This window comes from Arctopsyche grandis, chromosome 4 (genome assembly GCF_051622035.1).
Source record: "Arctopsyche grandis isolate Sample6627 chromosome 4, ASM5162203v2, whole genome shotgun sequence".
Taxonomy (NCBI): domain Eukaryota; kingdom Metazoa; phylum Arthropoda; class Insecta; order Trichoptera; family Hydropsychidae; genus Arctopsyche; species Arctopsyche grandis.
The window spans coordinates 22,884,377-22,909,573 of record NC_135358.1 but is presented as its reverse complement, the minus strand read 5'-3'; the positions used below and the strand labels follow the sequence as shown (position 1 = coordinate 22,909,573).

Sequence of the window (25,197 nt, the reverse complement as noted above, 5' to 3'; positions counted from 1 at the left end):
GGTTAACTCATTACAGACGATTTTATTGCGCATCAATTTCCATGAACGTTTAGATTAAAAACATTTCGGGGAAAATGACTAGTCATCACTGGGTTCATAGCCTTGGCCATGGTTGATTATTGCCATGAACGCACACGTATGGCGCACATAAATACTACATGTAAACTTCGATCGGAACACGTAGTATGTACTGCGTAGTTGTCGAGTACCTTAATTCTAAAATGATCCGGGGACTTTTCGAACGACAGCTGCACATAAGGGGAAATGGGACACGAGCGGAAATTTCAACGGCGCCATTAACTCGAGTTTGGATCTAAAAATGAGATACCGAAAAAAAAATTACGCTTCGGCGCTTTCTCCGTAAGATTAAAAACGTATTTCGAGTAGATTTATGGGGGTTCTCGTTGCATCCTTATCGATTGTGAAAATGTTGCTGGGTATCCGTGTGTGTGTGTGTGTGTGTTATAATACTTATAATGTCTCCGGTCTGCTTGTGTTTGTTTTTTTGTTTACATTGGTCGGATTATTTTCGGGCTGCGACTCCTCCGCGAGCCCCCGAGGGCCCCAGAGGGGGGAGGGGCACAGACAACTGCGCCATTCGTCTTCTTCCGCAGCATCACGCGCGCGCGTTTCCTACGATCGATGCCAAAACACAACAACACTAACAATTAAACACTTACTTTTGTCAATAAGAATTTTAATGATACATTTCTTGCTCTGAATGTCGTATACAATAATCATGTGGCGATATTTATGTGTGTATGTATGCCTAATTTGGTTGATGTTAAAAGGGATAATATTTTTGGCACGGCTGTAAAATAAATTACAGAACAAATTTCAAGACGACAATTTTAATGTCAAATTAACATCTCAAAAATAGCTCGTCCGACAGAATCGGCGTTGGCCCGGCAAATCAAACGTCAGTCGGGTTGCAATCATAATCACTGATTAATTATTAATCAGTTACATTTTAACTGGGTAATCGTAATATCTTAGCAGCCAACATTTATTTATTTAAGGGTTAAGTTAGGTTAGGTTAAGTTAGGGTTGGCCCAGTGCCGGCCTTACACCAGATGGTGCCCTCGGACATTTTTTTCTAAACACCCTTAGAAAGAACTTTCGCCTTTAGCGCTCTAATCTAAAAATTTGATTAGCGCTCTAAATTTAAATTTTATAGCACCTTTGGCGCATCGTTCGGCGCCCTAGATTATTTGGCGCCCTTGGGCGCCGCCCGATCTAGCCCCCCCCCCCCCCTATAAACCGGCACTGGGTTGGCCCTATTCATTTAGGATTAGGTTGTTAGGGACGGAATTTATTTTTGTCAAATTTTATATTTGTTACTGGCAGCCCATTTGATTTGCAGGGCGAAAACCGAATCCGTTATGCGAGCTATTTAGAAGAGAGGCATTATTTTTATTTCCGGGGCCGATGAATGGTAACCGTGTTAAAATACCGAAGTACATGCATACAGATGACTGTTCATAGATATAGTGAATTGAAGTCAAATTATACATATATAACTACATACATACATACAAATTGGATTGTATATTATTTGATCTTGTAAAAAATATATACACATATTGAATGTCATGTTGTGTAATGAGTGAATGTTAATTTTACAAGATCAAATAATATACAATCCAATTTGACGACATTCAATTTATATTTATGAAATTGCATGATTTGGAGAAATAAATAATAATAATATTCAAAAAAAAACAAATTTAAGTAGGTATACAAGAATCATTATTATTTGGCGATTTAAATATTTTTTTCCAAGCAAAGTAAAGAACATATTTAAATTTAAAACAATCCAATATGAAAACGGAACAAAAGCCTAAACTTTAAATTGAAGACTATTGTCTATATTATTATCTGCAGGTGAAGTAGATATGTAAGTGGGTGGTCCGTCACTTTCCTCGGAGCTCGTGATCCAAGTTACTTCTCTTCGGTGTGCTTTACAATTAGGATTAATTAGAGGAAAACGACAAAGACGACGACGAGAGAACCACTTTGTATTAAAAACAGAAAACGATAGAAAAAAAAACCTTTTAACAACAGCAAGAACGCTGCTCAAAACTGCTTACCGTTTCTTACTTGTGCAACCTTCCCTTCAATCGTTCGATCTTTCGATCGTCTCCCTCAAAACGGTCATCGACCATAATTCCGATCTGTGTGAATCGAAGTTACATAATGTCCTACCGATAGGTTTTCATTAGAGCAAATATTGAGATATGGGTACGTCGACTGGAAATCTGGAGTTCAACTCGTCGAGTACTGCCGCTTGGATGGCATCCACCTGTTCCTGAGGGCAATAGTCATCTTGGGACGAGCGAGATATGGTGATAATTGTCGGTGGATGTGGTAAAGCTCCGAGTAATTCCCTGAAATGTCCAGTAATGTAGTCTTGAAATTCGTCGTCGGTGGCCACGTGGTGAGGTAGGTCAGTGTTATCGCATGTGCAACCTGCATCATGGATTGACAACCAATCGATTTCCTTGTCGGAATAATGTCGACGCACTGCTCTTACCAACTCGCAAACCTTAAAATAATAAATAATTCAATTAAAAATAATATGGAAAAAAACATAAAACAACATTGTATAATGAACAATGGTGGGATGAGCAATGACAGTCATAGTCCATTTGTTTGCCACCCGTTTCAACGCCGGCTTGCCGTTTCCACGAAATGATATGAAATGGTATTGTGTCGCAGATATTGTGCTCAACCGCAATGATATTTGAACCATATTTTAACTGATTCGAACTCGGAATCGACCACTGATCACGTTTTCATGATATAGAAAAAATGTGTGTGTGTCTGTGTTTCTGTATGTTTATTGTGTGTCGGTGTATTTTGGGGATTTTTTGAACACTGTTCGTCCTATCGAACTGAAACTTAGTATTGGTTACTGAAATTTGTATCGATACACCGTAATTTTTTTTCAAATTTTAAGGTTGACCGGAAATGGTACCTCCCTTTATAGGTGTCCTCTTTTTTAAATTTTTGAATTAAATTATCTCCCAAACCACTCATCAAATCAAAAGTAAATGTAATTGGAGTTTTTTTTATATTAGGTGGATTGTTTCGATGAATAATTACTAGACGGTCCAAACTATTTGTAAAATCGAATCAATGAATCAAAGCGATGTTTTTTACTTTATTTAATTACATTTTCGGATGTGTTTTATTTAATCTTAGAAATTTATGGATGCGAACCGAAAATTTAAAGAATGTAGCCAAACTCTCAAAATTAGTACGCCAATATGGGAGTATTTTTTGCGTGAAACACCGGGAGAGTTTGCAAAATCCAATTGAACGTCTTTGAAATATGAAAACATGCAATTGAACTTTTTTTTCTCATACATTTGAAATCCCGGTGCTAGCACCGGGATCCCGGGATCGAAAATTCCCAGCACCGCAATCCAGGTGCTGAAGTAACCTTCCGGGATTGGAAGCACTAATACATACATACAGCTATACCAAGTCTTTCGCGAGAAAGCCAAAAATTTCGTTTTTCGCTCTAGTCTAATGTATATTGCCGGAAATACATTTCAAAAATAAGTAAACACAACACTTACTTCATAGTAGAGATGGGTCTTTTCTTCTTGCCAATCGCCAAGATTTTTGTGCTCGTCTAGGTGCGTAAAAAGATTATTCAGTTCCTCCAACTGCTTTTCACGACGTAGAGCCGCTTCCATTAGCGTTGTCTCTGACAAGAAATGAGGCGCGGCGAACAAATACAAGTCCTTCAGTTTTGTGTAAAGATTACATTTCGCGTACAAGTCCTTGAATGGATTCATGGTGCTGAAAAAATCCAGATCTATATCGAGAATGTATTCTTTGACGTTTTTGAAAGAAGAAAATATATCTTGGGCCACTTGGATCCCGGTGCGAATCTCCGGCACGACATCATCATCATCATCGTATGGTTCTCCGAGTGTGGACACTAATAGATTCACTTCCTTCTTGGAATCCATTTTTTCAGAAGGGCAATAGAGTCCGTCTGATAAGAAGTAAGATTCGTGACTATCAAGTCTAACTTTACCATCACTGTTCCTTCCTATCGTGAAGGTCTTCAAGCCGTCCTTCATTTGCTTAGCCCAAGGTGGTTTAATCCACGCGAGACGAGTGAGATGACCCGCGAACGCGGCTGGCAATATCCAGTTCTCTATGCTAAGCGAATTAAACAGGTCATATTTTTTAGAAACTGTCTCAGCCTTCAGGTTCAATGGTATCATTAGGTCTGGGTGGGAATCTAAATGAACTATGATGTTGTTGTAGACAGGTAGGTGTTTAGAGCCAATGCTACGATAGATGAAAGGTAGCACTTCGTTGTGATCCTCGACTATGTAAATGGGAATCTTTTTGTACTTCTTGAGGGTGGTGGTCACATCCACGTCCATGTTGTGTCTGCAAAGAATGCGAAAAAATGAGCAGGTGTGTATGTGTGTTGATAGACCCTGGTTTGTTGGAGTTCTTTGACCGGATCGCGTTGTTTACCTGCGGTTTCCCGCGCATTCCGACTCCCAACTACTTGTTCCTCGACAGCCCCATAAAATTCAATGTTATGTAAAATTCTTGGAAACGCTTAAAGGTTTATTCATACTATCCAGGAGTTCACAGCTCACGAAAACGACAGTTTTTATTCATACTATTCAGAATCTCATGGTTTCGGCACGTTCAGACAAGTTTTGTATGAATATGAATGTGTCCAGTGGCGGACTGGGACTGAAATCAGTGCATGCCAGGAGTCAAAGGGGGCCCACCCAGGGTTGAAAAAATTTGTCCCCCCCCCCCCCATATAACAAAATTTTCTTCTTTCCATCACGTTAAAAATCAAGGGCAAAAAATAAATATAATTTTCAAAAATGAGAATAAACAAATTTAGGTACAAGAAAAATTACAAAAGCAAAATAGATCCATAAATTACATTGTATATTTCGTTTTAATCCTTGTCCTAGGTAAATAGAATGCATCATAAAAGAATGCGGCATAAAAGTGGCTTTTAATTTCGGTAGAAAACAATCAGGGACGTCATTTCTTGGGGGGGGGGGGCATGCAAAGATTGATCAAATTGAATTTTTTTTCAAAAAAACTTTTTTAAATCGGAAAAAATATGAAAAAAAACAAGCTTATTTTTGAAAAAATTATTATGTAAAAAGCCAAAAAAGCGCCGCAGACGAAAATTTTTTTCCAAAAATCTTGACATGGTTAACAAAAATCGACCATCAAAATGTATCACTATATCAAAAAATATACGAACTTTCGGAAAAATAAACGATACACACCCGTTTTTGAGACAAAATAAAGTAAAGGGGACCTTTCTAACGATTCGCTCCATGGGATGAACAATTTCTAAGAATGTTACCCAAGGCATACCACTTAAAAACCAAAATATACTTGCTTCAAAATAATAAAATTTTTTCAAAGCACATAGCAGCGATTATTTTATTAGTTACCCAAAAGTAACATCCATAAGAAATAAACGCAGCATTCATAGTATCTCATTAATCATTAAATTCATAATATCTCATTAATCATTAAATTCATAATATCTCATTAATCATTAAATTCATAATATCTCATTAATCATTAAATTCATAATATTTTCTAAATTCACACTATTCCTTAATTTAGGGGGGCGAGTGCCCCCTAAATTAAGTGAAAACAAAAAATGCATAATATTTTCAATTAATGTTAATCGAAAATTAGGATTTTGGGGAGGGGGCCCCTATCCTATGTTTCTATATACATGGATTTGTCAAGATTAGGAATAGATTTTATATTCGGAAACTGTTTAAAATTGTAAATTTAAATCTTACTATATCGTCGAAGTATAATCAAATGTTATTTTGAAAGTATGTATGAAGTAAATTTTAATCGCTGGTTGATGATGAATCGTCCTATCAAAATTGTTTTAAACAATTCAGTTTATATTATTCACGGAAATTTGTTCATTCCCATTTTTATTTCAGTAGGTAGTTGTATATGCATAATCTTGAGGTTGGAAATGGGCCCGGTAAAAGGGGCCACGCAAATGTTGAAACTTACATTTCGAGCCTAATAAAAAAAGTTAACCGATCCTTGGGATGTTAAAGCAGGTATTAGTTGTTTGTGTATATCGTAAGAAATTTGTTTTGTTGAAATACCCAAACTCTAGGTCCCAAAGTGCAATATCCTATACATTTTTACACACGTGAAATAGTTAAAAAGTTATTTAATTTTACTGAGGGCCCATATTTTCTAACGGATAGTGGGGCCCACATGCCATCGGGCATGTACGCTTGTATGGCCAGTCCGCCACTGAATGTGTCCATACAAAATTGACCAAACGTGCAGTTGTCGGTACGTGCTATGCTAGTATGAACAGACCTTAACGCGTAAATATTAGCCCAACGATGCAGGTCCACTTTATAATTACCAGTTTGATTTCAAATATAATTAAAATTGTACAATTATTACAGAGTAGGGGGGGGGGAGAGGATAGATTAAAATGATCACACTTGGGCGGCCAGGATGCTTTTACTCACAACAAAATGGTTCACTATTGTCAATTACTATTATCCTACAAAACAAGAGACCAAAATGAAAGGTTGTAATGTTAGGTCTGGTAATGAGCAGATTTACTTTCTTATCAAAAAATTATTGAATCGTACAGCATTCTATAAAATAATCTCAAGTTGGTATTTTGTCTATCATTCAAATTATAATTTCACTAATAGGGGCCAGTGAATATGTAATTTCCGTAGTAAAATATAGCTATACCCAGTGAAAATGTAATTGGAAATGACTTCACTGAAACGTCAGTGTAATTATAATTTCACTGTAACATATATATACATACATATACAGCAAAATTAATACATATACATACATATGTTAACAACGTAGTTTGGTCTGCAATTTACAGAATATCGCCAAAAAATTATGCTAAGTATGGCGCTGTAGACCAGTCGAAAAGGTTCTGCTTTTGAAGTATTTCGATACCAGACAACAAAAAAACGGTATCAGCGTCCCTTCTTCCAATATATACATATATATTATATGTATGTACATACATACATATAATATATATGTATATATTGTATATATATATATATATACATATATATATATATATATATATATATATATATATATATATATATATATATATATATATATATATATATATATACATATATGTATGTACCTTAAAAAGTTAGAAACTACGCTCGTTTGTCGAAACCAAATTTATTTGTTTAGTAAAATCGACACGTCTGAATGCCGAATTGATATAAATTATCGTGAGAATTACGGGAATCGACATTTTATGAAAACTAATCGTACTGAATTAGTAGGGGATGGTTCGTAAACGAGTACAGATACGAGTAATAAATCAAGCATTGTGTGCAGATTAAAATGGATATTGTTGTATTCCAAAAATATTGGGAGCCAATCGGTCCCTATTTGAGCGGGAGTGTCCCGAGTTCCGCGAATACCGAGTCCCGCACTTATTAGACAAAATAATATTTAGTCTAATAAGTGCAGCCTGCACAAAGGAGGGAAACAGATCATTATTAAAAACCATAGAAGCTAAATTATTGCAATTGTAATGACTAGGAAAAAATTTTTTTTTAATAAAACTGTTTTGATTGTATAATTTTTGCATTTAAACCAAAATGTAATTCCTGTAATTGTATCCAATATATTTTAATAACTGGAATAGCTGTGGATTAAAAAGTGACTATTTGTTAAATGTCTCTTCTACATAAATATGTACATATATACATATGTATGAACTTATTAACATACATTATAATTTGATTAAAAATATTTTTTTCTTAATTTCTTCATTAATTCTTAAGCCCCTTTTTTTATCGTTCGAATAGTGTTGAAGTGTTCCTGTCTTCAGAACGCTTCAAAACTACCATGGATATCAGACCGGAGTTTATAGCGGCTAGTAGTTCTGAAACAATTCTAAAAACAACGTGACATCACCTTCGTGAATGGGGTTTTTTTGCAAGAAGATCAAGAACAAATCCATTTCTCACCAAAAAAATGCGACTGCAGCGTCTGGAATGGGCCAAAAAATATAAAAATTGAACCCTAAGTGATTGGCAAAATATGATGTTCTCGGATGAGAGTAAATTAAATTTATTCGGGCCCGATTAAATGCGGTATGTGAGACGCAGAACTGAGGAACGTCTAAGTGACGAATGCTTTTTTCCAACGGTGAAGTATCCTGCAGGATAGATGATCTGGGGTCTTTCTTTTACTTTTGGGTGGGCCAGTTGGCTTTCATTGACGGAACTGTAAACGCGGAAGTTTACAAAAATATATGAACAATGAACCTGTTCCCATCTATTGAAATGCATTGTGCGTATGAAAGGCCAGGTCGGGCAGGGTCGCCGTCCTGTTACTTCTTTTCGAGCCAGGTCGCCGCCCTGGTACTTTGATATAAAATTTGTTTTTCGAGTACAATTAAAAAATATTTTTGCTTATATTTCATATAAAATTAAAATTTGGTGACTGCAACCGTATCCTCACTCAAGTGCTCATTTGAGTGCAGAAAATATTTTAAAAACAGCCCAACAACCCTTTGAAAAAATTTTAGACACTTCGAATGATGCCGACATCGAATCATCTAACAAAATTTTCAGAATTGCATATTATATTATATTGCAAAAAATAAAAATAAGCCTTATTCAGACCACTTTGATTGACTTTTCCAGATAATTAGCATTTGATTTTTTATAAATATTTGTAGTACCAATATAAGATACATATTTTTTACGAAAAAAGTGAGGGGGGGGGGGCGTAAAAATTAAACACCGACCTGGTACTTTTTTATTTAGCACTACACCACTGGATATGTACACAGGGCTGCCAGATTTATTGATATCCAAACCGGGACATTTTAATTGTATCCCCCCCCCCCCCAAGCACAGATAATACAAGAATGATTAAAAAACTTTGTAAAAAGCGTTAACTTAACAAATTACATTTAAGATCGTTCTTTTTATAAACTAGTATTTCCTTTCTTTTTTTCCAGTTTATTTAGTTATTTTAATATTAAATGAAATTAATTACAAATTGCCAAAGAAGATTGAAAAAAAATTGATTTTCTCAATCTCGCTTTTCTTGCTTGATGTGGATCTACGGTGAGATTGAGATTCGTGAATTTTTTTGCAGTTTCATAACTTCGGGACGCCGGAACGAGAGACTTGAAACCGGGACAAACCCGGAATACAGGGACGCCTGGCAGCCTTATATGTACATAGGTACATACATACAGTGGCGGACTGGGACTGAAATCAGTGCATGCCAGGAGTCAAAGGGGGCCCCCCAGGGTTAAAAAAATTTGCCCCCCCCCCCCCATATAACAAAATTTTCTTCTTTCCATCACGCTAAAAATCAAGGGAAAAAATTTTTTTTTTCAAAAATGGGAATAAACAAATTTAGGTAAAAGAAAAATGGCAAAAGCAAAATAGATCCATAAATTACATTGTATATTTCGTTGTAACCCTTGTCCTAGGTAAATAGAATGCATCATAAAAGAATCAGGGACGTCATTTCAGCTTTTTCTTGGGCTGGCAAAGATTGGTCAAATTGAATTTTTTTTCAAAAAATCTTTTTATATCGGAATAAAAATGGAAAATATTCTTTGAATACACCTTATTGAGTTATAAAATATGAAAAAAATAAGCTTATATTTGAAAAATTAATTATAAAAAAATATTATGTAAAAATCGAAAAAAGCGCCGCAGGCGAAAATTTTTTTCTAAAAATCTTCACATGGTCAACAAAAATCGACCATCAAACTGAGTCACTAAAAAACTATCAATTAACTTAATTTCTACCGACTGTCTTTTCACTTTATCTATGTACATACATACATACATATGTACGTAATAACAATAGATAAAGTTTTGTGATCATGCGAAAATCTGGATTTTGGGAAGGGGGCCCCTATCCTATATTTCTATATACATGGATGTGTCTAGATTAGGATTAGATTTTATATTCGGAAACTGTTTACAATTGTATATTTAAATCTTACTATATCGTCGAAGTATAATCAAATGTTATTTTGAAAGTATGAAGTAAATTTAAATAGCTGGTTGATGATGAATCGTCCTATCAAAATTGTTTTAAGCAATTCAGTTTATATTATTCACGGAAATTTGTTTATTACCATTTTTATTTCAGTAGGTAGTTGTAACATAGGTATTGGTATATACATAATATTGACGTTGGAAATGGGCCCGGCAAAAGGGCCCACGTTGAAATGTTGAAACTTACATTTCGAGCCTAATACAAAAAGTTAACCAATCTTTGGGCTGTTAAAGCAGGTATTAGTTGTTTTTGTATATCGTAAGATATTTGTTTTGTTGAAATACCCAAACTTTAGGTCCCAAAGTGCAATATCCTATAAATTTTTACACACGTGAAATAGATAAAAAGTTATTTAATTTTACTGAGGGCCCATATTTTCTAACAGACAGTGGGGCCCACATGCCATCGGGCATGTTCGCTTGTATGGCCAGTCCGCCACTGCATACATACATACATACATTATTATTTGTATCTTTTTCTGAGAAAGAAAAAAAAAAAGAAAACGAGTGCGAATTCCTAGGAAATGTCGGCATAGAAATAGCGCGCATTGCGTTGATATCGCATCTCACAGTACCAGGGGATGAGACGATGGTGGTTGTGGTAGAGGAATGAGGTGGCGGTGGGTGGGCGAGTTGGTGGGGGCTGCAGGGGCGTGTCCGGCGCCGGCGCCGCATGCAGACGCCCCCCACTACCACCCACCACCACCCACCACCACCCACCACCCACTTTTCTGGTGTGTTGTGACGGCAGGCTGCGACCTTGACGCCATACACACTCACACTTACAAGGGACGATGCGTACTAGGGAATGACTACGACTACGGCCTCGACGCGCTCGCTCTTCATTTCTCCCTTCTTTTTTACAAGCTTTTCTATTTTCTGCATACATATGTAGGTGTTGTAAAATTCTCGGTAATAATCTTTTGGAGAATATTCTCTTTTGTCTTATTATCTTTTCTTTTTTCATATTATCCGATTCCCGATTCCAATTTAACTTCGATTTTGACTTGGAGTTTTATAATTTTATTATTATTTTTTCATGCATAATTGAATTGGCATGACCGATTCCGGATTTCTGTTTCAGTTCCGATTCTGATTAGTTATTACTATTCATATTGTAACTTTATTTTAAATCATGTATCGGCCCACTCTTGTTCTCCATATATATAAATGACATACCTATTCCAAAAAACTGTCACATAGCCCTATATGCAGATGATACAGCTTAACAGTAGCAAAAAACCAGACACTATTCTTAAAAATCTTGAATTTGCAATTAAAACAATGACTGAACACTTCACTAAGTGGAAAATTCAAATTAATCAAACCAAAACAGACGCCATATTCTTTAGTGTTAGAAAACATAAGCCAAGTTCAGATCTGAAAATCCCCTCTGGAGAAAGTCTGAAATGGCAGTCAGTAATAAAATATTTAGGAGTAACGTTTGATAAAATAATGATATGGGCACCTCACATTGAGGCAGCGAAATGCAAGGCAATCAATATATCCAATATGTAATCGCCATAGTTCTTTATCAACGCTAAATAAAATAAAATTATATCGCGCGCTCATATTACCATTATTAACCTATGCTTCACCTGTATGGAATAACGCCTCGAATACTAACCTTTCCAAGCTCTAAGTAATACGAAATAAATCCCTTAAAATAATTTATAATACACCCATATATACTAACCTGAAAAAACTGCATGCTATATATAATATTCCGTTTGTTACAGACATTACTAACAAACTAACCAGTAGATTCTATGAAAGAATCACTAATAACCATACTAACACACTTGTGAAGAGTCTCGGTGATTACAACAAAATGTCTATACGCTTCAGGTATAAACACAGATTACCTAAACACAATCTGCTTTAGGTCATCGACTTTAGAGAGTCTTTAATTAATATTATGTATTAGATGTATTATGAACATTTATAAGGATTGTAAATAGGTTTTTGAGCTCTTTTTCCTATTATGCTTTAGATCAGCGGTTTCCAAACTGGGAGGCGCGGACTATTGCCAGGGGAGGCGCCAAAACTTTTTAATAAAAAATAATTTTCATATCATAATATCAACAAATAAATAAAACTTCATATCGTAGCTTAACAGTAAAAATTCAATGTATGAATGTTGATTTTTATTTTTCTTTCATTTATATATATATATATATATATATATATATATATATATATATATATATATATATATATATATATATATATATATATATATATATATATATATATATATATATATATATATATATATATATATATATATATATATATATATATATATATATATATATATATATATATATATATATATATACATTTAATTCCTATAAAAAATTATCCGGAGAGGAAGATTTTAAAAATTGTGCATTTGCAAACGCTCTGTTTTAGCTAAAGATGCCCATTTAATTGCATATGTTCGATATGTCGCGGATAATAATATATTAAAAGATATATTATTTTGCAAACCTATTCTTGGGAAGAGCACATCCATTGAAATTTTTAATATAATAGACAGTTTTTTTTTTGAAGAAAACGACATAAAGTGGAATAATTGCGTTGGACTGTGTACCGACGGAGCTCACTCAATGTCCACAAAGCAGGTCTTCAAGCATTGGTCAAAAAGAATGCACCACATGCTATCTGGATGCACTGTATGCTTCACAGAGCAGCTCTAGTGTCAAAAAATATGAGCGAGGAACTGAACAGCATTTTTACAAAAGTTATAAAAATTATAAACTACATTAAGAACAGTCCTTTGAGAGCAATGTCCTATGGAAGCTAATTATACCTCACTTTTGTATTATTGTGAAGTTCGCTGGCTATCCCGTGCAAAATTGATTCAATGGGTGTTTGAACTCAAAGAAGAAATAGCAACCTTTCTCGAAGAAAACCAACACGAAGAGGCACATTTGTGGACGAACGATAATTTTATTGTAAAACTTGCCTATTTGGTTGAAATTTTTGGAAAATTGCGCGGTTTAAATAAATCAATGCAGGGATCACAAATACATCCACTTGTTCAAAAAGACAAAGTAAAAGCTTTCATTAAAAAGTTGAAGTTATGGAAATCAAATTTACAAAAGAATGAGTTGGATATGTTTTCACTGTCCAAAGATTTCTGGGCCACAGCCAATATTGAAGCAAGTAAAAACCTTTTTATCGACCACTTGGATGGTTTAGTGCTGCATTTTTCCAATTATTTCAAAGACCTTGATTTCTCAAAGTTTTTGTGGATACAGAATCCATTTAACTACAATGAAGAAGTAGAATTCGAGCTGACAACCACCGAAAAAGAAAAATTGATAGAATTATCATGCGATAGCTCACCAAAACAAAAGTTTCAAAATGAAACCATAATTAAATTTTGGAAGGTCTTAGTGGAGAGTATGAATCTTTGTATTGCAAAGCAATGTAAGTACTTCTACCGTTTGTAACGTCTTATTTATGCGAAACGGGCTTTTCGGCACTAGCTGCAATGAAAACCAAATATCAAGCCAGTTTAATAGTCGAAAAGGAGTTACGAGTGGCACTCTCCATATTGCCCCCAAGATTTGATAAACAACAACATCCTTCGCATTAAATTTTGATGTGTTAGATGTAGTTTAATTAGTAATTTAATATAAAAATAAATATACGCGTTCGTATAAATTTATGTTATAGTTGCCATAATTGTCAAGCATTGATACGGGACATTTAAGTGCTACATAAATAAAATATGGAAAAGTAGGTAGGTAAAAGTTTATTTTAAAAAATTAGTCTTTTTTAGACCAATCGTATTTTAACGATGATTTAACTTTTTTAATTAAATCGTTTTCCTCTTTTACATGATGATAAAATTGGGCGCAAGTCATTTTAAAATTATACTGGCAAACCAAAATTGCCTCAACTGTCTCAACTGCCAGCTTATTTCTTTCGTCCAACCATTGTGTTGACATCAGGGAAAATATTCTCTCCACATTGGCATTGTGGGCTGGAATGGCAAATATATACTCACATAGTTTTATTAAACATGACTTCTGTTCAATATGCTTGGTATCTCTAAAAAACTTCAGCCATTTCTCTTCCATACTCAATTTCAGCGTTGTCTCCCACTTTTCGTTGGTATTATTTTTATTTAAATAATCTTTTAAATATACGAACTGGTTGAATAGAAGCTCATTGTTTCCAACATCGATGTTCCTTACTATCGTTCTATTTCCCCCCATTCAGGAACTTGCTCGAGAGTCATCCAATCGAAAGCATTAAATTTTTTGAATGATTGGGACCATTTATCAATGCAGTGTTAAAGAAATCGACAGTCTGTTTTTGGAGAAAAGTTTATGGAGAAAACGGGACAAATTGTAATACGGGACCGAGTAGTGAAATACGGGACATGTCCCGTATATACGGGACGTATGGCAACCATAGTTAAAACCTAGCAAAACCTTTTTATTATTCTGTCTATTGTAGTGTTCAGTATTTTTTTTAAATAAAGGTTTATTATTTAAAACGTGTCTATATTATTATATCTATTAAAAAATAATAGGTAGGGAGGCGCGGAAAAAAAAAATTTTTTTTAGGGAGGCGCAGTAGCATAAAGTTTGGAAACCGCTGCTTTAGATTAACATTAGAATAATATAATACTGTGATTACTAACCAAATTAAATTAAAATTGTAAAATAGAAAATGATCAGTAGATCAGTAGCTATTAAAATAGATATAAGATGTATTGTGAACATAATTTCGTAATAATAAAAAGCATTTAAAAATCAAAAAAAAAAATCATGTATCAATCCGAAAGCACCCGTTGAAAATTCAACGGGCAGAAAACTAGTGTCACGACAAATCACTCACGGACTTTACACTCAATATAAAGCACTATCAAAAAAACGAATATGGGTAATACACTCTGTTGTCGTCACTAGGGATTAAAATACCGAAAGTACCGATACCGCTGGTATTGGTATTTGACCGAAAACAAGTTTTTAGTTTATAGTACCGGTACTACCGGTACTATAAACTAAATAAAAGCTTTTGAAAATCGCAGATTTATCAAAATAATTGATCTGACTTTTACAAACGATTGTAGTGCAGTGATCATAATTTACACGTTAATTTGAACTCTATATGATTTGATACATGTGTCATTGCATCGATCAAAAACTATAAGGCGTTGAGTGTAAAGTCCGTGAGTGATTTGTCGCGGAACCCACAAAACTAGTATAAAATAAGTAGAGCGCGGATAGAGACCGTGCTTTTTCCAGGAATCGGGGCGGATTGGCTCTATTTACAAAGCTAGAATCCAAAAAAAAGGTTCGGTGATCCTTTAACAATGCATTTACAACAATTGAACAATGGACGGCGCGCTCTGGGTCCGCTCTTTAAAAATAAGTGACACTTATTCTAAATCTTAATAATTAAATAATATTTATTTTTTGATAAATACTAGGGAAAGGCGGAATAGCTGATGCCGTTTTCGGGTTGCCTCTGAGCGACATCTATGGTATTAAACTTGTACATACATATGTACATATTTATATAAATTTATATAAATAAGTCTGAACAGAAGCACTACAGAATAAATTATTTTCAATCAAGGTCAACCCACAGGGTCGAACCCAGCAACCTCTCGGTAGTTGTTTTACCAATACTTAGAACCTTATAGGTAGATTCAAAATATGTAGATATTTTAATTGCTACATTCATCGAACAATCTAAATATTTATCAGATCAATCTATTGCTGCTTATAAGACCTCGAAGATTGCAAAACAAATCCAGAATTTTATATATTATACGATCGCCAATTATTGAAATCCAACTTACTAGAAACCTCTGGAGCCCGCTGTGAAAATCTCCTTGTTTTTGTCGCACAGCCTTACATACGTAGGTGTGCGCGAGCACGATACAAGGGGACTATGTATCATATCACCTAGTCCCCTTTTATCCTGTTCGCGCACGTAAATAAGGCTGTGCGACAAAAACAGGGGGATTTTTACGGCACACCACAGCTTTGGAGATGTTTTTTCCGATTTTTTTTTACAAGTGTTTGACATAGCGAAGTCCATTTATTACGTTCGGAATCGACTATGTATCAAGTTTTTTTTTAAATTAAACGTACTTGTCGTTGACCTGAAAAATCATTACAATTCAAAGTACATAGTATTGTGACAATAGCGAAATATATGGATACACGTGGTAGATATTGATTGAATGATGTGAGGATAAGGGTGGGATATGTACACAAGCGGGCATGTTCGTTATTGGAGGGAGTAACGGAAACGAATTAGGTCACCCATTTTTCATTACTATCTCCTACTTATGTACATACATATGTAAATTTAGGTCAGGGCGGATACCCTATTGGTTTATCATATATGTAGGTCTTGATAACGGGAAGGTGGGGAAAGGGGAATTTCTACCCAAGTTACTTGCAAAATAAGAAGGTCGCGAAGAAATTATTTTATAAACGTTGTAAAAATTGTGTTTCTGGAAAAAAACGTTTGCTTTGTGATTTAAAATATAGACATTAGTTTATTAATTACATACATATATAGTACGGGTAATTAAATATATGGTATGGTATAATTATTAAAAAAATTAACTCCTTGTCCACCTATGTATACTTACTATGTGTCATTTTTTATTATTATTACTATTACTAATCTCTTCTTAGTTCAGAATCGATTTTGTCGTGTGACGAAGTTTGGGTTTTTATCCGATCGTTTACAAACTTTGCCATTTTGTTTGGTTTAGTCATCAATATAAGTGGAAATGACTTCCGCCATTACCACGGTGAAAAATAATCGTAATAGACATGTTTGAAAGGTTCGGTGATTACTAGTCAAATGTGAACTGGTCACAGGACAACCGGTCGCTCTAGATCGGTCACACGTGATCACCCGTCACACTAAAACTGTTCACGAGAAAACTGGTCACACCCGAAAATTGGTCACACCCAAAAATTAAAAGTTGGTTGAATTTTTGGGTGTGACCAGTTTTCGTGTGACGGGTCATCACGTGTGACCGATCTAGAGCGACCGGTTGTCCTGTGATTGGTTCACATATGACTAGTAGTCCGTTTACCGTTTGAAAATACTGCATCTTCGTTCACGGTGACGTCTATCGTCCACACTGTCGCATTTGTCGACATTATTCTGATCGTTTTTTTCCCTTTTCGCCCCCCTCTCGCTATGGCTGATTGAGAACTTTGCCATACGCATGATCTCAAAGTTTACGGAGAGAATTGGTGATTTCTTAATTTAGAGAACTCTTCATATTAACCCAACCAATAAACAAATTAAAATAATTTGTAAAAAATAATTACATAATATTGTATTTAAAAATAAAATTCTCTAAAACCAAAACGTATAAAATAAAAAAATAGTAAAAAAATGTTTTTTAAAAACTATATTTTGTTTATAAAATTAAGACAATATATAAAAAATAAATGTAAATAAAAAATAATTTAAATTTAAAATAATTTGTTAAAGTATACAAAATTTAAACAGTAACATTAATAACAAATAATAATACAAAAATGTGTGGGATTTCATGATTAGGATTTCAATCAAAAAGATTTCAACGATAGGGATTTCAATCAAAATTATGATTCCGGCTTAAACTAATGTAATTAAATATATTACTAAGAGATCCCGCTGTGAAAACCCATGCAGGTTTTTCACAGCGGGATGCCAAGAACGTACTGGTGTCGTACGATTCAGTGTATTTATTGTTAGTTCTCCTCGGAGATTTACTGAAGTATACGGTAACGGATTAGATTTGACAGTATATACATTGACCAGTTAGTGTATGCACTAACAAAATTAGTGTATCGCATATATGTACGTATGTACATGTCTATAATTGTCTAATGATAACTTTTACTATATCTTGCAGGTCCCAATTTTATGAAACATTTTCTTCAAAAAATTAAATCATTGTATGTACATATAGTCAATCGTAAACGTCGAGGCGCCATTTAACAATATTGCCAATAAGAGGCGCTAATGTATTTACAGACACACTTACAATTCATTATCGATTTGGCGTAAGCGCCACTCTTTCGTCAGTCACAGGTAAACATGTGTTATGAAATTCGCAAACAGTAAGAATGGTACGGAATCGAATTGAAAGGGAAGTTCAAGCAACAAGCGTAGGCGGATAAGGGCCAAAACAGACCTCAAGGTCGCGAAATTCGTAAGTGCGAAATTTGGCGAAGCAGCCTCTCCCGTTGGTTCTTTTATTGCTGCGTAATATTATGGTGGCGCGCGCACACACCCACCCTGCCGCAATCGATAGCGTTGTCGACGCGGACCTGAGTGAGGGGCTGCGCCCCCGAGCCCTCGGCGGGGGCTCTCGAAGGTGGAGGGGTACCGGCAACTTTACTACGGGGGCGCCATCCACGTGCGCGTGTTGTGACGAGCGCCATCGACCGGTGCCCTGTGACGTCACTACCACCTTCTCCTCCCACCTTCATCCATCCATCCACCCACCCACCCTCAACCACCTTTTGCTCATTCATCATCGGCGACAAAATTGACGATGGCAGCTACAATTATATGCCTAAAAATATCATGTTAAATATAATAAAATAAAAATAACTGATTTCTTGTATAGGTACATTTTATTATTTAATTCTTATCAACAATTTCGCTCGATATATCGCTTATGGATTTTCTGTTGAAGTCCAACGATTAGTTTTAACCCTTTGAATGCTGACCAACACCGATTGGCGATTTTCCAACAAGTCCATGTGCTTGAAAAACGCCGATATGCGTTGTATTTTGAGCATGTACAAAGTAAATAAGAATACTACCCACAAAGCTTTTCCAGGTAGCATTGAAAAAAAAAAGCATTGAAAGACTGTTTTACACCGTAATTTCTGAATTTATAACTAGAGATAAGACCGGAAGCGTGCTTTTTCCAGGAATCAGGGCGTTTTGGGTCTATTTACAAAGCTAGAATGCAAAATAAAAAGTTCATCATAAAAATGAACAAAGCACGGCGAACAATTAACAATGAACAGCATGCTTCTGGTCCTACCTCTATTTATAACTAGAGGTAGGACCGGAAGCGTGCTTTTTCTAGGAAATATGGCGTTTTGGGTCTATTTTCCAGGAAACAGGGCAAACTACAAAAATAGAGGGCATAAAAAAAAAGTTCATCATAAAAATGAACAAAGCAAGGCGAACAATGAACAATGAACTGCGCAAAGTTGGTCCGCTCTTTATTTATAACCATAGCAGAATTTCTCGATGGAAATCCCTAACTGGAGTATTTGAGATTGTGGCTGGGCATTTAGATTGTGAGCATTACATTTTAACAACAATGAAGAAGATGGAACTTGTTTTGGAAAAATATATTCATTAATATAGATTTCTTTTGTTTATTTTATACTAGTTGTTTTACCCTGGTTCGCTCAGTATTTGTTATATAAACAGCTTAAACATGGCGAATCTAATAGTAAATATTCATTTGTTTTTTTATTAAATTTATTTGAATCGAAAAAAAATATTCAACCAATCGAATCGTCATAGAAACTGACTTATTTTCGATTTCCAACCGACTATAGTTACAAACTTACAAAGTCTCTTTCGAAATTATATATTACATAGATATACAAGTATCCGGCGGCTTTTCGCACGAAAATGGTTCACTATTGCCAGTTTCTAAGAAAAACCATGCTTTTTTGCTCTTTTGCTTTGGACACTAATGGAGCGGTCTATTGCAATCCTTCCAACGCCGATCTCTGCCTACGAAGTATAAAAAGGAGGTATGTAAAAATGGAAATATTTTCCGTAAAGGACTCCTTCCGATTACACTGAGAAACAAAAAACCACGTTTTTGAGTTACCAGAGCGGAGACTAAATAATCTTTACTAAATTTGACCCACTAAATTCGTATATGATAATGATTTTTGTTGGTTGGTGATCGTTTACGAGATATGAGCGTTTAAAAAAATGCGCGATTTTTCCAGTTTTTTGGCTTTTGCGGTCTTTAACTCAAAATTTAGGATTGTTACGCTCAAAGTGAGTATTGGAATCAATAGTCAGATATTTTTCCTATTAATTGTTATATTTCATTGCTTTAAAATAATTATAATTAATTGTCTAGCGAATTTTAAAAGTCAAAAATATATTTTTTTACGGATTTTTTCCGTGCTATTTTGCATTTATTTGGCAACTTTTTTATTTCACCACGTGCAAGCGAGATGGCATGTAATCCACCTCACAGAGTACAGCGGTCGGACTACATGCCACCTCGCTTGCACAAAACTCATTTCGCGTTACAAATGTACACACAACGAAAGCATTTAAATTGCAATTACCGCTCGAGTCAGTACGTTTAGATAAAAAAAAATAGATAGAAAACCAATCCTTATAAACGTGGTGAAATAAAAAATTTGTCAAATAAATGCAAAATGGCATAGAGAAAAAATCCGTAAAAAAAAATATATTTTTAACTTTTAAAATTAGCTAGACAATTAATTATAAGTATTTTAAAGCAATGAACTATCACAATCAATAGGAAAAACGTCTCGAATATCGTTTCCAATACTCACTTTGAGCACAGCAATACTAGATTTTGAGTTAAAGACCGCAAAAGCCAAAAAACTGTAAAAATCGCACATTTTTTTAAACGCTCATATCTCGTAAACGATCACTAACCAACAAAATTCAATATCATATTCGAATTCAGTGGGTCAAACTTTGTAAAGATTGGTTAGTCTCCGCTCTGGTAATTTTTTTTGTTGCTCAGTGTTATTTTTATTGCTTTATGAGAAACGATACACTCAAATAAAATTGTTGAGAATATTAAGAATATTGCCAAGTACGAACACTTTTACTAAATAAAAATGGAAAGAACAAAATCAAAATTTTCAGAATTACACATGTATTATAATATTTCAGTCGTAGCGGGTATATTGTTACATGCTTCTACCAATAATTTTTATTAGAGTGGGGGGGTAATCATTATATTAATTTCGTGCAATTAATTAATTAGCATCATCATTAATTCCGAGATGGAGCTTCTCCGATCATCTTTTACGTACGATCTTCTTGTACATTTTTTTGGATACTGTTTGATCTTCGTACATATTTGATCTGATATATCAGCCACCTCAGTAATATTTTGTATCAATGTGTACCCTTTTCGATTTTCTTCTTCTTCCTGTGACATATCCGCTTGGCTAATTTTGGCTATGATTGTTTTATTTACAGAAACTAGGAAAAATTCCATCAAAGTTCTCCCGTACCACTATCATATATTTTGACTTTTGCTTCTTTTTTATTTCATAAATATTCAATTCTAATATTATCCTTCGTCTTATTTCTCCTTTACAACCAGTCAGGAAGATAATTGACAAAAAGAGGAAAATAATTCGACGAGAAGTCATCTTTAGAAGTACAACAACATCACAGCGAATTCACGTAAAAATTGATAACTGGTAATCAGGTGTTTGAATTGCACAATTATCGGTTTCGTACATCAAAGACGGTTAACTTTTCCATCGCTTAATGATCCCTCTCAAAAATTGGTGATAATGGCGTCGATAATTTCATAATATTTTAGACGTGCGTCGCTCATTAAATAAATAATAATTATTGGTGGAATAAGTGCTGTACGTCAGCAACACAAATTCTCCGAAGAGAAGAGGATGGTGTTGGTAAACAAATATTTAAAATTCCAAGAAACTGAATAGAGAATGCCGAATTGTAATTACGATTTGATTCGAAAGATGAACACCACCAATTACGGCTCGTTACTGTGGCCGATCTTATATTAGGTATGACTTTGCAAAATTTACCGCCCAGGTAAAAATAGACAAATAGAGGGGGAAAACGTTTCGTATTCGGTTTGGATCGTGGGATGCGTTTTTGCGCATGCGAGATACAATTTTGGAACGTCTTGTGGGTCGGCGATTCTGAGAAAATTTTCTCTTCAGTTCATTCACACAGACAGAATTTGTTTGTCGTCTTTTTTGCCGACATTTTACCGAGAAGTATACAAGAACAAGAAAAAATGCGCAAAAACGCACTTTAAATAATATTTTCTTTTCTACATCTTTGGGTGTAATCCTAATCAGTAGTCACCGGAGCCTGAGGGGGCCGTGTATTGTTCAAAGGTTGTAAATGCATTGTTAAAGGTTTGCCGAACAATGGATAGCACTGTGACTATCCTACCTCTACTAATCAGTAATCAGTAGAGGTCGGAATCTGAAGGGGCCGGAAACGTGCCGCTTATTGTTCAATTGTTGTAAATGCTTTGTAAAAAAGGTTCGGCAAACCTTTAACAATGCATTTACAATCTTTGAACAATAAACAGCCCCTTCAGATTCCGGGCTCTAGTAATCAGTAAGTAGACTTGGGCGGCGAGGATGCTGCCATAAAACAACAATAGACCTCTCTATTGCCCGAGACAGCAGGAGAGCAAAAAAAATGGTTGACAATAGTGACAACCATTTTTACAAGCCTCTTCTATATTTTAAAGCCGTCGAGCCGTCGGTCTCTGCTTATCAGTAAAATTGTTGACTATTGTCAATTTCCATTCAAAGAAATGTACAATAGTGAACCTTTTAGCGCACTGAGGCGCCGAACTCTGCTAATCACTAAAGCCCGGACCCAGAGGGTGCCGCGTATTGTTCAATTATTGTAAATGCATTGTTAAAGGTTCGCCGAACGTTTTTTTTGGACTCTAGCTTTGTAAATAGAGCTAAACCGACCCGATTCCTGGAAAAAGCACGGTGTCTATCCGCAGTCTACTAATCACTAAGCTTCGGCGCGACCCCGCGCACCATTGTTCATTTTTATAGTGAATCTTTTTTTTTGCTCTAGAAATTTGCCATAGAAATTGACAATGGTGAGCCCATTTTTGCACTCTGGCGCCGATCTATACTAATCAGCGGGAGAACATTTCCTTGAAATTATGCAGTTCTTCTAAATGCAAAATTGGCACCAAGTTTTCTCAATTGTTGCATGTGTGACACAATCTTAAGAAAATCCATCTTCGATATCGTAGATAATTGCACTAGGAGAAAATTTGTGTGCGGAGTATGTAAACGACGACAGTTGTAGATGTAATTACAGTTAGTTGTATTTTAAAATTGTAGCTTACTTCAACGTATGGAGTCTAAATTTATCGTAATTTCCTTTTACTGGTAATTCGGTAAATAACCTGTAAAATAATTTCGATATGACCGCTTCGCTTCGGGTTTATGCGAATAAAATTGTGCAAATCGGTTTGGGCACACTTATTATTTGGGGTATACTGAACAACAAATTTCTTATCGACACAGTTGTATTGGCGGAAAACAATACTAGTTTGTAGACACAACTGGAAGCATCCTAAAAAGTTAATGAATGCTAAATAAAAACAAACAAATGATTAATCGATCAATCATCAATATTTGGACAATGATCATACGTACATATTATTATTCTCTCAATACAAACATACATACACAATGAAAAAAGTTATCGGATATCGTATTTTATCATTGTGCAGTACCTAATAGACAATAGTAGACATTAACTTACACCTTAATATGTCAATAAAAGATCGGAAGCAATCCTAAATATGTATATAGCAAAAATATGTATATGTATGTACAAGAGTGTCCAGAATTCAGATGAGTTCTTGCATGGTGGCAATTTCAAGTATGTATGTGGGAATTAGGAAAACAATATTACAAATGTACATGCAATCTATTGAATACTAACCGAATTGTCCGGCGTTGCACCAGCGGATGAAAGTTTAAAAAAACCTTTGTAAAAAGAAGTTGAAAATGGAACTATGAAAAATGGGAAACTAAATTCGGTGGTTCTACATTAATTGAAAATTTTCAGATTTGTATCCTTGTATAAATATACTCGTAATGGCCCGTGAATTGAATGATTAGAGTACCAAGTTGTGACACATGGGGCGTGATGAACTGCACGTAGGGCCCTCAATGTCCCTCATCCCCCACCTAATCCAAAAAGACACCATTTACCAAACAAAAGCGTCGAAAAGACATCTCGTTCGACAATGGGGACGTTTCGTGTTAATAAATAGATGAAACTGTCAACTACCCTGAACAAAAATTCTAAAGCTGTGATACAATGTCTGAGGGAAATAAATTATTTTTATGACTACCATTGTAATTTATTACTACATTTTCAACTATTATATTGTGAGTACATGCATACATATTCTATTATATTACTGACAATTCAACGAGGAAATTATACGTATAGTACTTAAATTTATATTTAAAAACAATCACGTAGCATAGTTAGTTACATATGTTAATATGTAAATACATATGAGCCGTTATACATACATATTTGAAAGTCCACATTTCTTCATTTTAAGAAATATTTCGCAAAACATTAAATATAATGTTTAAATTATAACAATTTAATTAAAAATACTGGTGGCTTGTAGTACATTTATTCTGCTTTTTCGAGATTCTGGACATATCGAATAAAAAGAAGTGATAGCAATTTGTGAATTAAGTTAAACAGAAAGTGTTTTTGGAACTGAACATTGGACTTCCGCCACTTTCAAATATAACGGCTCATATGTTGTTGTATACTTATATGAAAACTGAATATGTTTATGTTAGGTACATATTTAGATATGTAATTCATATACATATGTATACTTATATTATATACATAGGTATGTATTGAAGATTTCGTTATTTTTTTATGAAAACATGAAGCAGTAGGAAATGACAAAAGACACAAAGGGAGACTAGCTTTAATGGTTGTTGAACTACCGTTATAGTGCGGTAAATTTCAAATGACTGAGGGGGAAAGAATAATTTAAACGACGTTAAAATTATGACACAAAAGTTGCTCAATGTATCACCAGTAAGTAATAGCAAAAATAATCAGAGCATTTTATATCGTTACTAATAGGGTAGTTTATGATCTTCATTTTTTAAATCGTGCAATGTACCTAGGGTAGACGTATTTGTTTTCTCGTATTAGAAGACAACTTGGAACGAGACTATTGAAAATATTACCTGGATTTCACGTCATCCGACTATCCCATCTACCTGCAATTTATTTGTCGTCGCTTAAAAGCCGCTGCGAAAAA

The 25,197-nt window shown here is 34.7% G+C and overlaps 1 protein-coding gene across 2 annotated transcripts in view; it reads right to left on the bottom strand.

Moving 5' to 3' along the window:
* Positions 1–684: 684 nt before the first annotated feature.
* MESR6 (misexpression suppressor of ras 6) overlaps positions 685–25,197 on the bottom strand; it is a 31,591-nt gene continuing 7,078 nt past the window's right edge. Inside the window, exons 3-5 of one of the 2 annotated variants that reach the window (XR_013260503.1) lie at positions 3,585–4,416; positions 1,654–2,545; positions 685–1,560 (exon numbers count right to left, since the gene is read on the bottom strand). Coding sequence is in view for 1 of the 2 variants with exons in the window: in XM_077429502.1 (XP_077285628.1) it covers positions 2,219–2,545; positions 3,585–4,409 (1,152 nt within the window). In the remaining variant the exon portion in view is untranslated. Of the gene's footprint in view, positions 2,546–3,584; positions 4,417–25,197 lie in introns of both variants that reach the window. The other variant, XM_077429502.1, reaches the window with a different exon arrangement.